Source organism: Clarias gariepinus, chromosome 1 (assembly GCF_024256425.1).
Source record: "Clarias gariepinus isolate MV-2021 ecotype Netherlands chromosome 1, CGAR_prim_01v2, whole genome shotgun sequence".
In the NCBI taxonomy this organism is placed as follows: domain Eukaryota; kingdom Metazoa; phylum Chordata; class Actinopteri; order Siluriformes; family Clariidae; genus Clarias; species Clarias gariepinus.
Genome location: NC_071100.1, coordinates 24,683,367 through 24,697,979, shown reverse-complemented (window position 1 = coordinate 24,697,979; position 14,613 = coordinate 24,683,367). Strand labels below are relative to the sequence as shown.

General features: G+C 39.3%; 1 protein-coding gene across 2 annotated transcripts in view; it reads left to right on the top strand.

The window, feature by feature from the left end:
• The window catches only part of fgf11a (fibroblast growth factor 11a), an 83,544-nt gene extending 76,167 nt beyond the window's left edge, over positions 1 to 7,377 (top strand). For both annotated transcript variants that reach the window (XM_053492047.1, XM_053492056.1), the window contains 2 exons: positions 3,510 to 3,708; positions 6,678 to 7,377. In XM_053492047.1, the coding sequence (XP_053348022.1) occupies positions 3,510 to 3,708; positions 6,678 to 6,814 (336 nt within the window). In that variant the 3' untranslated portion in view covers positions 6,815 to 7,377. The remainder of the gene's footprint in view (positions 1 to 3,509; positions 3,709 to 6,677) is intronic.
• The last annotated feature ends 7,236 nt before the right edge of the window (positions 7,378 to 14,613 follow it).

The following is a 14,613-nucleotide window of genomic DNA, read 5'->3' as shown; positions in this document are numbered from 1 at the left end:
GTGTATGGATCGAACAACATTATCAAGTTTGCAGACGATACTACGGTGATCGGCCTCATCAGCAACAACGATGAGTCCTCCTACAGAAAGGAGATCAAGCACCTGGCCACTTGGTGCACGAACAATAATCTGCTCCTTAACACCAATAAGACCAAGGAGCTCATTGTGGACTTCAGGAAAGGAAGAAAAGGTTCACATCAACCCATCCACATCAACAGGATGGTTGTTGTAGGGCCAGGGGTAGCTCAGTGGTTAAGGCATTGGACTACGGTTCGGGAAATCCCAGGTTCAAACCCCACAACCACCAAGTTGCCACTGTTGGGCCCTTGAGCAAGGCCCTCAACTGCTCAGATGTGTAATGTAATAAAAAAAAATGTCAGTCGCTCTGGATAAGAGCGTCTGCCAAATGCCCAAATGTAAATGTTGTTGAGCCTGTCTTATCCTTTAAGTTCCTGGGGACCCACATTTCGGAGAACCTATCCTGGTCCACTAACACCTCTAACCTGGTCAAGAAGGCTCACCAACGCCTAATCTTCTTAAAAACACTTAAGAAGAACCAGCTGTCCTCAACTACTCTGGTGAACTTCTATCGCTGCACAATAAAAAGCTTTCTAACCAACTGTGTCACAGTTTGGTACAGAAGCTGCTTTGTTGCTGAGCATAAGGCACTGCAGCGGGTGGTAAAAACTGCCCAGCGTATCATAGGGACTCCACTTCCAGCCATTTAAGACATTCAAAGAAAACACTGTGTGCGACGAGCACGCAGTATTCTTAAGGATTACTCTCACCCCGCCCACAAACTGTTTTCTCTCCTGCCTTCTGGTAGGAGCTTCAGGTGTGCCAGGTGAGGAACAGCTTCTTTTCCAGAGCTGTCTCCTTATTGAACTCTGCCCCACACTGACACCTGCCCACCCCTCACATACCCCTACACTCCTCCCATTACACTATTTACACTTTACACTATTTAATATGGACTGCACTACACTGTACATACCTGTTTGAAAATACAAATTTCCATGCACAATATATTTGTAAACTTCTGACTGAATCTATACCCCTACTATGGAAAGTCTGAAGGAAAACTACACATTTCATTTCAACCTCGAAACATATATTATTCTATATAATACAATGTACTTTTATTGTCAGTAAACATTGAAATGTACTTGCATCACATGACTGCTCAATCAAAGACACAAAATACAATACCATATACAGTATCAGCACTATCCAAGTCACCACATGTAAAACATCATACAGTGAACATACATGACGAAGCAATTTTTCAGAAACAAGATTTCATTACACAGAAAACAAAGTCTTATAAAAGCACAAAAAAAATTTTTTGCTCAAAAAAATCTAAATACACCACAATACATTCATGTAACCTACAGTCTACTCCCAATGCTGTAAGTCGCTCTGCTCATGAACATTGTGAATGAGCTTTATAAACAGGAACTATGCCCCTTTTGCTTTTTTTTAATAGCTTGTTCCATCCCATCATATTTGTTTACTTCTTTTACAAAGGACAAGAAAGTCCTTTTCCTGTCATATACATGATTTGTAAGCATATTTGACTACACCAGTGCACTTGCATTAAATGCTGTCATTTCCAGCAGTGTTTATACTTGGCAACTTGTCCTTCAGGCTTCTCTAACTATTATTCCTACATTTATATAATATACTAGATGTGCCTGTGACTTTGTGCATGTGGAATTTAATTGCACCCTCATAATTGCATTTTAAAAAATGTACAAAGCCATCTGTTGAATTTTGGAATGAACAAAAACTTTTTATCGTGAAGTGCACTGAATGAAGGTGTGCCTTTATTAAGTAGATTTCAACTGAACACTCATGATCACGTATTAAAAAATGTACAGTGCCATCTGTTGAATTTTCAGATAAATAATGATTTTTTTTATGGTTGATTTTTTTTTTTATGATATAAGGGCATTTTGCATTTTTGCTAAACAAGTATTACAAGTATTTTGTATTTGTGTATGTATGTAAATTACGTTTATACATACTGTACATACATGCATACATACATACAGTTGCTGCTTAAGTTTTTATAATAGCAATTTGCATATACTCCAGCATGTTATGAAGAGTGATCAGATGAATTGCATAGTCCTTCTTTGCCATGAAAATGAACTTAATCCCAAAAAAACCTTTCCACTGCATTTCATTGCTGTTATTAAAGAACCTGCTGAGATAATTTCAGTAACGAAACGCATGCAGCCATCATTGCATTGCATAAAAATGGCTTCACAGGCAAGGATATTGTGGCTACTAAGATTGCACCTAAATCAACAATTTATAGGATCATCAAGATCTTCAAAAAGAGAGATTCAATTCTTGTTAAGAAGGCTTCAGGGCGTCCAAGAAAGTCCAGCAAGCGCCAGGATCGTCTCCTAAAGAGAATTCAACTGCGAGATTGGAGTGCCACTAGTGCAGCGCTTGCTCAGGAATCTGCACGCACAGTGAGGCGAAGACTTTTTGAAGATGGCCTGGTGTCAAGAAGGGCAGCAAAGAAGCCACTTCTCTCCCAAAAAATCTTTAGGGACAGATCGATTTTCTGCAAAAAGTATGGTAAATGGACTGCTGAGGACTTGAACAAAGTCATATTCTCCAAAGAAAGCCTCTTTCCGTTGGTTTGGGCCATCTGGAAAAAGGCTTGTCTGGAGAAGAAAAGGTGAGCGCTACCATCAGTCCTGTGTCATGCCAACAGTAAAGCATCCTGAGACAATTCATGTGTGGGGTTGCTTCTCATCCAAGGGAGTGGGCTTACTCACAATTTTGCCCAAAAACACAGCCATGAATAAAGAATGGTACCAAAACACCCTCCAACATAAACACAATCCAACAACAGTTTGGTGAAGAACAATGCATTTTCCAGCACGATGGAGCACCGTGCCATAAGGCAAAAATGATACGTAACTAAGTGGCTCGGGGACCAAACCGTTGAAATTTTGGGTCGATGGCCTGGAAACTCCCCAGATCTTAATCCCATTGAGAACTTGTGGTCAATCCTCAAGAGACGGGTGGACAAACAAAAACCCACTAATTCTGACAAACTCCAAGAAGTAATTATGAAAGATTGGGTTGCTATCAGTCAGGAATTGGCCAAGAAGTTGATTGAGAGCATGCCCAGTCGAATTGCAGAGGTCCTAAAAAAGAAGTGCCAACACTGCAAATACTGACTCTTTGCATAAATGTCATGTAATTGTCGATAAAAGCCTTTGAAACGAATAAAGTGCATGTAATTATATTTCAGTACATCACAGAAACAACTGAAACAAAGATCTAAAAGCAGTTTAGCAGCAAACTTTGTGAAAACTAATATTTGTGTCATTCTCAAAACTTTTGGCCACGATGTACATAGCAGATACACAAATACCATGATTGCCATTGCAAATGCATTGAAATATCCAGAAATGCAGAAGCTGTAATAAGCAGACAACTGGTAAGCAATTAGTAATTAGTTTATATATGTTTTTGTCTTGCAGGAACATTTCACACCAGAATGTAAGTTCAAAGAGTGCGTGTTTGAAAACTACTACGTGACATACTCGTCCATCTTGTACCGGCAGACGCAATCTGGACGAGCCTGGTACATCGGCATCAACCGTGATGGACAGGTCATGAAAGGCAACCGTGTGAAAAAGACAAAAGGAGCTGCACACTTCCTGCCAAAACTCATTGAAGGTGTGGTAGACAATTTGCTAATATTAAACAGCATTTGTTTTACTAAAAAATTTGTAAAGATTATTTTTTTTTATTGTTGTTTTTTGTTCAAAAAACTTTTGATGGTTGCGACACAACTCTTTAGGTTTACTATGTTCACCATGTCATTCAAAATTGCTCTTCCTGCAAAAGTAAGTGGCTATATTTATTGAAAGTACCAAGATGTTCTGAGCCAGGTCTACCATTGCCATGGTTTTAGTCTTATACTCCATGGTTACTGTGATTATTTTGTAAAAATAACAAACCATTTTTGTTATTAGCACCTTCACTCAGGAGCCTACATCCAATTCAGCGTCAGCCTGAACTGGAGCACATTTTACACGTCACACCCACCTCACACACAACAGGGCCGAAGCCACTAACCCAAACACCTTTCCCCAATATGGTGAACACACCGACATCCCCGCAAGGCATGCTGGTCGTCAGCCGCCGCCCCGCCCACGCCACACTGCCCCCACCCGAGCTGTGACCGTCCCTGGTCACCATGATGAACTTTGTATTGGAGGCGTGGAGGCGGTCGGCGCTGGCGGTGGGAACGCCGGCGTCCTTTGGCAGGTGAGGGATAAACGCGAACGTAGTCCTGAGGCGGTCCGGCCTCCACAGAGTTCGATGTCTTCCCGGCGTGCGGCTGGTGAGGCGCAAGACGGTCACGGTGGGGCAAAACTCGTGCCCGCCCTGCCAACCGCACCCGGTAGATGACATCGGAGAACCGAGCTGGCTGTGAGTGTCCATGCCCCTTCGCCCCATAGGTGCCCCCACCCAAAAGTCTTGCAGCGGTGCCCGCGAGCGCTGGGTGGGGCCCTTCTGCCTGGCGATGAGCAGTTCACAGTTCCACAACCCGTGGGAAACAGTGGAGCCGGTGTCCACGAGCGCCCGCAGTAAGACGCCGTCCGGCACACAGTCGATGTAAAGCCCCGCGGGGCTCCCCAACCGTCCACCCGGCGCTAGTTTAGCGGCTGCTGGTGTATCCTGCCCCTCAGGCCTGAGAACGTTGAAGCGGTAGTTCGGCTGTCCCTCAGGCCTGAGAACGTTGCAGCGGTAGTCCGGCGGTCCCTGGCCTCGGCGTCGTCGCGGAATCTCGGAAGCGGTGTCGAGGCCTAGCCGCGACGGGTAGCCCTGTCCCCGGCTAAGTTCACCTACCAAGTGCCACTGAGCTGCGGGCGGTCGCTCGGCTCTTTCGCCGTGATGTGCCGCCATTATGGGCTCAGCGCGCTCGACCTCGCGCAGCGCCTCCTTACAATCACCCGCGCCGCCGCCTCGCCGCGAAACGTCGGAGAGCTGCTCATTGCCTAGCCGCGACGGGTAGTACTTTATTAGTCACTCAGCATGTATGGCATGAGCAGCACCTTCACTCAGGAGCCTACATCCAATTCAGCGTCAGCCTGAACTGGAGCACATTTCACACGTCACACCCCCCTCACACACAACAGGGCCGAAGCCACTAACCCAAACACCTTTCCCCAATATGGTGAACACACCGACATCCCCGCAAGGCATGCTGGTCGTCAGCCGCCACCCCGCCCACGCCACAATAGCTTTGTTCACTTTAGCAGCCATCACTGCGGTTACTTTATGGGTCATCGTCAAATAGCTGGAGTTCAGGTACTGTAGCTTGCCACATTGACTAAGTCATTTCAGAGTTATGTATAATTTATGTTGTTCCAGTAGACTTCCCTGTCTGCCATCATCTACCATCTATCATTATCTCTTTTCATTCAGTGATTTGTCAGAAATCTAGATCTGCATATAGGGACTGTGCATTTCACACATCTGCTTCTCTACTATGTCAGTTGGAGCACTGTAAAAAATAATTGGCCAGGGCAAGTTGACAAACTTTTTTGGATTTTCGGTTCCCATAGCCATGCCCAGTCTGGCTTTACCTTTGGTGTAGCTAGTGGATGGGCCCATTGGAGTCATAGCCCCGGTCAGGTGTGTACAGGGAAGTGGTCTATGCTACAGTCTAGACCACTTATTGCATTTATGTCAAGGAGCAATGATCAAAAATGGCAGTTCACCAGAAAATAATAGAGGTTTCTGCCAGACAGGTGTCACCCCAAGAACCAGTGTTTCAGGGGCTGCTGAAGAGACTATTTATGATGACAAGGACATTGGTTGGGGTAAACAGCAGCAGGTGAAGATTGACTATTGTAGTTAATCTCCCTATGGCCAAAAACACCCATTGTGTGTTCCCATTCAGTCAAATCAGGGTACAGAGTCCAACACATGTTGTAATTAGTTGTAGTGGTTTGCTGTGTCCAGGCTGGTTTTGGTTTGAACATAGATAAAAAAAAATGAGAAACAAAAAAATAAAACATAGATCATGAGAACTATAAAATGTAATTCTCTTTCAGTAACTCATTTTGCCTAATGTGGTTGCTTGTACATATATTCTACATGGTTAAGTCATCTGGCCAATTGAGTAAATTTGGCCAGTAGCATTCTTCATATCAGCATCCTAGAGTGCCAATGCTGGTTCATTGGATTCCCTGCCTGTGGTAACATCATCAGAAGTCGAGTTTCAGCAATTGTCCATTGTGATCTCTTCCTGATCATTTTATGCACTCTCTGAGGGCAAGCGACACGCTTCCTTTATTAAGGCTTAGGACTGGCTTCTGCAAATGCCACAAGCGGACTTATTTGCTTTGGAATAGTATTTAACAGGTTTTTACAAGTCATGATGTATTTAATACAAAGCTCATGAGTAGTTTTGCAGTATTCTCTTTATAGGAATTAGGTTCAAACACACACACACACACGCACACACACACACACACACACACAAACATGGTAAAATGTAAAGTCTTAATATCTTTTTGGATATTTGTTTCATTTACTGTAAATGCACTGCAAAATTATTGAAACCATAAAAAGCTACACAGAGTACAGGGTATGCTCCATCCTCTAATCTCTCTCTCTCTCTCTGTCTGTAGTGGCCATGTACAGGGAACCTTCACTGCATGACATCGGTGAACAGAGCCCACCACGGAAAACAGCCAAAACTTCAGACTGTCCTGTCAACAACGATGAAAAGAATGACCCTTTGCCTCCTAAAACTAGCGCCTCCTAGCAACCAGAAGATGTAAGACTGGAGCATATGCCAATACACAAAGGAAAATGGCATGGGCATGATACAGTACAAACAGTCAGTGCAGTCCTACTATTAATGCCATCACCCATGATGCAGGGGCTCAATGAACCCTGCCTGATGGGCTTCTCTGTTCTTGTTACCGCCTTCCTGGGAATTTTTTGAGCAATAAGAACCCTGAGATACTCAGGGTGTATGCTTTAAGAGGAAAATGAGCTGTGACACCATTCAATCACTATTATTATGAGTATTATTTATTTAATTTTTTTGCTTTTGTCTGTGCCACAATCAGTTTCAAACACCATCTTATAACACTGGAAGATCCTGACATTTGGCCACACTTTTTGGAAGGATCTGTTCGTGTTGTTTGTGAGCATTCTGTGCAATTCACCTCTTGTATCTCTAAGCTGAGTGTAATCTCCTCCTTGCCTCCTCTGCTGTTTGATTAGTTTGTGACATAGAGTCAATTTTCCACTCCACAGCACAGGAAAAACCCAGCATGTACTCCAGGGTACTATTAAAACACCTGCATGCCACACACACACACACACACACACACACACAAAGAAGGAAATTTGCTGATTAAAAAAAAATCAGGCACACAGGAGTAATACGGTTTCCCCATCCTGTATGATAATGCTATAAAGTTATACACCCCAAGGAGCTAAAAGCATTCTCTCCCTGTATACAATAGCACCAAAACTGATAAAAGTGTGTGAATGTGTGAGGGGTGACTCGTAACTGTGGAAACTGAGGTACATTATCACTTTCTTTTGCTTTGATTGGTTTTCCTCTGGATGCAGTGGGAGTAATATTCCTGCTGCTCTCCTTATTCTGGTTCCATTTTTATCCTTTTTTCTTTTTTGAAAGCTGTTTAAGGTCCTTTAATTTGCTAAAGTAATTAGTTTGACACTTTCTTCTATAGTCATGTAATCACTGCTTGACCACAATTAACCAAAGGCAATTATTGGAAAACCAAGAAGAATGGAACAACAAGCATACATTGCCATTTTAATATTATCTAACATATTTTTTTTATTCATATTTTTCCAAGTAACAATTTCATTGCTGATGTGTATTATTAATATTAAGTGTTTTTTTTCCCTCCAAATAATGTGTCTAATAATTTGTATACATTGCCTAGCTGGGTTTTAAACCACAGAAACAATCGACCCCCGAACACACCTTCAAGCCATGAAAGTCAATCCCTAATCAGAAACGTCTGCCTTAATTAGGGGCGAATTTTTTATTGATCTTGTGATGGTGTTTTGGAGTCGTTGAAACAACAATATGTCTGGAATCAGCACCCTGAAATAATGTGCAAGATGAAGGCATAGAGGGCACAGAGAGGTTACGTGCCGTCTGTAGAGATGAAGAAAGAATAGCAATTTCACAGTTTAGATCAATGCAATAATCTTCTCTAACTGCAGTAGGGAGGAATAGTGTAAAGCTGAATGAAAGATAACAGCTAGCAGATAAAAGATTGCCTTACCAGTCTTAGGAAACACTTGCGTTTATTTATTGCATTGAAAAACTGGTAAACTCTAAAATCAAATAACATAGAAACAACAAACTCTAACTTGCTTTGGAATTTGTAACTGTGAATTTATTTATAGCTCTTACACGAGCCTTCCAATAAAGCATTACAATAAAGAAAAAACAACCCTCTGTACACTCTGAAGGGCTAATTTAATCCATAAAGTTCACTGGATTCTGTAATAGCTGCAGTTTCTTGCATACAATTTAACGAAACAAAGCAAAAGTCATTAGGGCAAAGCAATTTCCTAATATTAAATTAAGGACCAGTAGGGGCAAAAAATATGTGAATGTTTTGATAACTAAAGGTAAAAAGCAAGATGCCTTGGAGGTTAAGTCTGATTAAGACCTAGTGTCCTGGTCTAATTAATGGCTTCAATTACATCGCTAAATTGTTCTTTTAGTCTCTTACACTCCCTCTTGCCACACTGTCTCATGTGCCCAAGGCACAGCTCATTATTTAATACACTTTCACAAATCAGACCATTTTAAAACCAACGCTGATTTCAAGCACGGCTAATTACAGAGGAGATTTACACATGTTTTCAGGCTATGTAACTAGCTGAGATTCATCTACACTAATTATGCTATAAAAATGAACATAAAATGGTTGGGATTACTTTTTTATTATAAAAGGATCTCTCATGTTTGTAAAAGCACTTTACTTCGGAGAGAATTTCAGGTAAATACAGTAGCTGCTAAATGATTGTTGATGAAAGCTAGTTGATCCACTTTGGTTCATTAGATCACTTTAAATGTATGTCTGCATGCTTTACATGACTTCCCTGCTTTTTCTTCAACAAGTAAGATTGAGAACAAAAAACATCTGAAGTCTTGAAAGAGATGGGAGGGACATACTGATCATTAAGAAGTTCTTTATTTTATTTCTATGCCTGGCTACTATTGAAAAGTACTTTTAGGTTCATGGCAATTCTAACTTTTATAGCCATACAGTTTGTGTTAGAATAGGCCTATAATGAAAGCAAATTATCTCGTCCCTTGATTCAATGAATGCTTTTATTTGCATAACTGTCATAACTGTCAAATTTAAAGACATGGCTAAAGATAAAGATATGGATCTGAAGTAAGAGTTGAACTGACTATGGCAGTATCTTGTGTGTAACCGTTGGGTATTTGCATATAAGTTACAGTAATTGTGTCGCAAACTGAATTGTAAATAGATGCAATTGCAAATATAATCCATCTGATAAAATTTAACAAAGTACAAAAGTGGAAAAAAATTTAATTATTTGAAAAGAAAATGGCCATAAACCATAGTCTCTATCATAAGCCAATGAGCTCAACTCCAATCCTCCGATCCCTTTTTTGAAAATGCTTTGTCACATTTGATGTTGATGGTCTCCGACTGTGCAAATGGTTCGGGAGATGACACCATTGACAAGAGCAAGGTGTATAGATGGGTGAAAAAATTTAAAGAAGGGCAAACCAGCACTGACAACAAAACACAGTGGGAGACCATCAACAAAACTGTGATGTATTGAATCTAAAGCTGTAGATTGATCTTAAACTTTTTAAATGACACCCAATATTCCAATTTTAATCTCTTCCTCTAAACTCTCCTGGGGACAAAAAAAAGATCCATACGGCTTGAAAATCATTTTACAGATCATTATGATAAATTGCTGCTGTGCTATCTGCAATATTACACTATGCGCTGAAAGAAAAAAATAGAGTAATATATTTATTGCTAATTGCACTGCTTCAGCTTCAGGTACAGGCTTACATTGATCAACTAGAGATCAGTGTATATGAAATCTATGTAAAATACAGAATAATATTTTCAGCAATATGTGTATTGTAGAATGTAATGTAGAGTTGCTCAGCTTCTACATATTGGCAGAAATTACACTTTTTGATTAGATTTTTGCTTAAAAGATGTGTATTTATGCACTATCACACCTTGGAGAGTACTGTATGTCTAGATATGGCATGTCTGTCCATATGTGTCCATCGGCATAGGCTATATCCAGTAATACAGCATAATACAACAGGTTATGATTTGTTTTTTTTTTTTAATCAATTGTTTTGCTCTGCCCAAACATATCCTTCCTCAGTTGGCAGAAATAACTAACAATGACTGGCGGAGCTGGCTACTGACAGTAAGTGATCGGCAGTGCAATTAACAGGGGTGAAAGTAGTTTTAAATTCTTAGTGGTACTATGTAACCAAAAGGTGAGGAGAATAAACCTGCTGCTCTCCTCTGTAGACTGTACAGATCTACTTCCACACAAGCTGTAACTAACATTTTTTGTAATTAGTAATTGTACAATACCTGGCACACTGAGTAATACATACAGTTAAACGTCCCAGTGCTGTTACCGTCCATTATTTTGGAATGCCTCTTGTTCAATCAGATTGCTCAGCTGGAACTAACTATAGTATAATATGATTTCAACTAAATTTTTATTAGTTTCTGAAAGTTACTTTGCGTTGACACTTTATTTATAAAGTTGTGGTGTTGATTTCTTTCTAATATAATATTCTTCTCTGCTTTATCAGAATTTTGTGAATTTCTGACTCAAACTTATTGCTATTCCTTCATAACTCAGATATGACATCAAAAAATTATTAATGAGAATGTGCGTGTTTATGTTTTCCCTTTGTTGTCTTCCTTCAGTTACTATGTCAGTAAGAGATGAGCGTCTAATAGTGCGTATAACACAGCTGCTGCTTTTGATTGTCTTCACGTAAATGTGTGTGAGAGGGAAAAGATGAAAAAGATATAAATAAGGCATAAAGTGTTACAAAAGAAAAATAAATGTGTTGTATCTAGCTCTGACAAGCATATTAAATTAAGTGTATTTAGAGGAAAGGTAGCTAATATGAATGAAGCTTGATGAAGGAGTGGTGCTTTTTGTGAATATGTGTGTGTGCATGTGTGTGTATTGGTTTGAGGTGTAGCCCAAACCCTGCATCTGCAATGCAGCAGAAAAGACAAAAAAAAAAGAAAGAAAGAAAACCCAGCCCTCCTCACACGGTGCATTTAAATGGTGATTCCCTCCAAGCAGCGGCTCTCCTCTCAGGCATTACAGTAATTATTACACACTCCTGCTTTCCCGTCATGGAAATATTACTCTTTTTTTTTTACCCCTTTATGGTGAGCTGCAGTTATGTTGATGTAGCGGAGTATACACCCAAGTGTCTCTATTGTTTAAGATTTTAAAATGATGTTTTTTTTTTTTTGTTGTTGTTGTTGTTTGTTTGTTTGTTTGTTTGTTTTAATCTGTCATGGTGATGTACTGTATTTAAAGTCACTCTAAACATTATGAATGAGGTTTTGGGGCTAAACTCCTCTCAGCGTGATTCATTTGAGCGAGCAGACTGATCAAAGTGTGAAATGAGTTGTTCTGAGTTATGGTGGACATGTGTGAAAGACGAGTGTTATGTTATGAAATATATAAGCCAATCAGGTTCCAATATGCAAATACTGGCCATGTAACACTGTTTTATCAGGAAAAAGAAAATAAGTGAAGTCCATGTAGGAATGGTGACATCACAAATCAGGATTTCTTGATGTGGGTAAAAGGCTATGTGCTTTTGTGCCTTTTATGTTGTTTAATAAATTGTTTATAATCACCACATTATGTAATTTATGATTCACTATCAGAAGAGAGTACTGGATTTCAAATGAGATTGTTTATTTGTTCTTAAGCCATTGGATTGTTTACTAACCTTGTTTGGGTCTTCATGTTCCATGTCACTGATAAGCACTTTTTTATTATTTGCTTATATGATGGGGACTGGATTAGGACTGGATTTTTATTAACATGTTGATGCAAGCATATACACCTACATCATGACTAACCTTGCAAAGCCTGTGCTTGCCTTGGAAATTGTGAAATGGGACTGTAGTCTAAAACCTACAGTATGAGTATGAATTAACCAGGACTTTTTGAACAGGAGCCCAAACTTTTCAATAGGTGACAGAGCTCCTGATGGTTAGGAGCCCAGGTTGGCTCCTGAACTCCAAACTGCAGCAATATGGACTGCTTGTTTTTGGTTATTACTCCCCTTATAAACACACACACACACACCTTATAGCCTTGTGTGTGATCTACACTGCTTGGATAGATTACTGTAAAGAAGTCTTCCAAAAAGAATTTTAAAAAGTGCACCATGTTTGGGTTTTTTTTCCTTGTCTTCCAAACCAAGACAGTTCAACAGTCTTCCAAGGACAATATTTTTTATACCAGAAAAGAACATTTTATGTGGAATCGTGTGAGGATTGGTTTCACAAAAACAACAGAAAGCCAGCCAAACAACATGGCACCAAAAACATAACCATGGACTGTTAGAAGAGGTTTGAAGGACATATGCTTGAAGACATTAATGACTGAAGCAAAATGATATGAATGAAGAATCATGAAAGCAACCATATTTTAAAAGCATGCATGAACAACACATTTAATGGACACATAAAAAAAGCCCTATTTAATACGTCAGCGTAACCCTATCCATTATACCTTCCCCATCCATCCTCAGCCTTGCATTTGCAATAGAATCTGTATCTATTTCTATAATAACTTACACAAAGTCTAAGGGGGACATATTATTGAATATTATTGAATAAAACTAATATATTTGTATGATTGTAAAATGGTGTCCTACAGTTTTATTTGTGTTTCTCTGTGAGGTTAAAGTCACTCTGCTATTATTAGTGATGCATTTAAATTTTAATAAGGTAGTTAGTAAGAAATGAAAGAGGTATGAGCAATGGTTGTTAACTGTGTGTTGACTGTGATCGTTCAATTTGAAGTAATGAATAAAGATCAAAAAAGGGATAGAGGCAAATGACTGATTAGAATTAATAAATAGCACAGGAAAGCTGGATGTGAGCATGGGATCAAGCGTTTGCTTGATATATGATGAAGAGCTGAGGGGAAAAAAAAACTTACAAAATCAAGTCAGCCATCAATAATTCAGTAGAATTCTTGCAATATAAAGCTCATTTTGTAATGACACACATTTAAAATGATTATTTGGATTCATAAACAGCTTTGTCTGCCTTTAAAAAATGCATCACATTTTAATGTCTACTGGGAAAGGTTTTACTTATTAACACTACTGTTATATTGATTTAAATGCCTCATGCTAATAGATTTCTAAGAATGACACCAGCGTATCAATAACAGGGAAGTGGAGAAAGTGGAAGTGGGAATGTTGATAGCTTTTATGAAACGGAGCTTAACTTTCTCCTGCTCTCTCACATGTTTATGCATTTAATTATGACCATTCTTTAACAATGATATAAAGCCCATGACTAAAAGATAAAAATCATATTTCAGTCTTATTTCCAAGGTGTAATTAATGTTCATGACAGAAAAAAACATTAAAAGGACAATAATAATAATAATAATAGACAAACCAGATAGTGCTAAATCTCTAAATTGCTGTTGATTGGAGGGCTTTTGTGCAAAAGATCTTCAGAGTTTAATACAGCATGTCATTGAGCAGAAGTAATCCTAAGTCAAAAAACAAAACAAAAAAAAACATACAAATTTAAAACAAAAAAGCTTCATAAGTTATTCAGTGGTGGATTGTAGTTGATTGTATGTGGGTTACATGGTTTGTGCCTTTTTCATAATTCACAAATCAAAGTATTGCTGTATTCCGTGTTTAGTCTTGAAGTTGAGCGATCACTGCTGGAGCGCTTGTAAAGTTCTCTCATAGAGGGCTTGAAACTAAAATCCCTGAATCCAACTCTGCACACTATACTACGAAAAAGTATGCTTTAGATGCTATACTCTGTCTGATAATCCTTATTACTAGGTTCATTACTATATTTCTGTAGTTACAGGAGTTCAGAACATTGCTTGTTTTCAACAGGTGAGAAATTTAGTTCTTTCCAAGTCTTGAATACTAATAGAAATCATGAGATGTAGTAGGTAACTTGTAGGTAAATAGCAGTAAGTGGAATCAGTTACCACATCCTCACATTCCCAATTCACACTCACATGTGAAGCTTACACATAAACTTTTTTTTTTTTTTTTTTGTCTATTTGTTTGTTTTCTTGTTTTTATTTCTTCTTTACATGTAATCACATAATGTCTCATGTTTACACTCAATTTTAGTGAACAACATGGAAAAATATACTATATCCCTACAGTAACTCTTCTATTGGATCAGACTACACGGGCCAGACTTGATCGGTGAGCCTTGGCCGACCCATGACCCTGTTGCTAGTTTACCCGGTCTCCTCCCTTGGATCAATGGCTACTGCAGA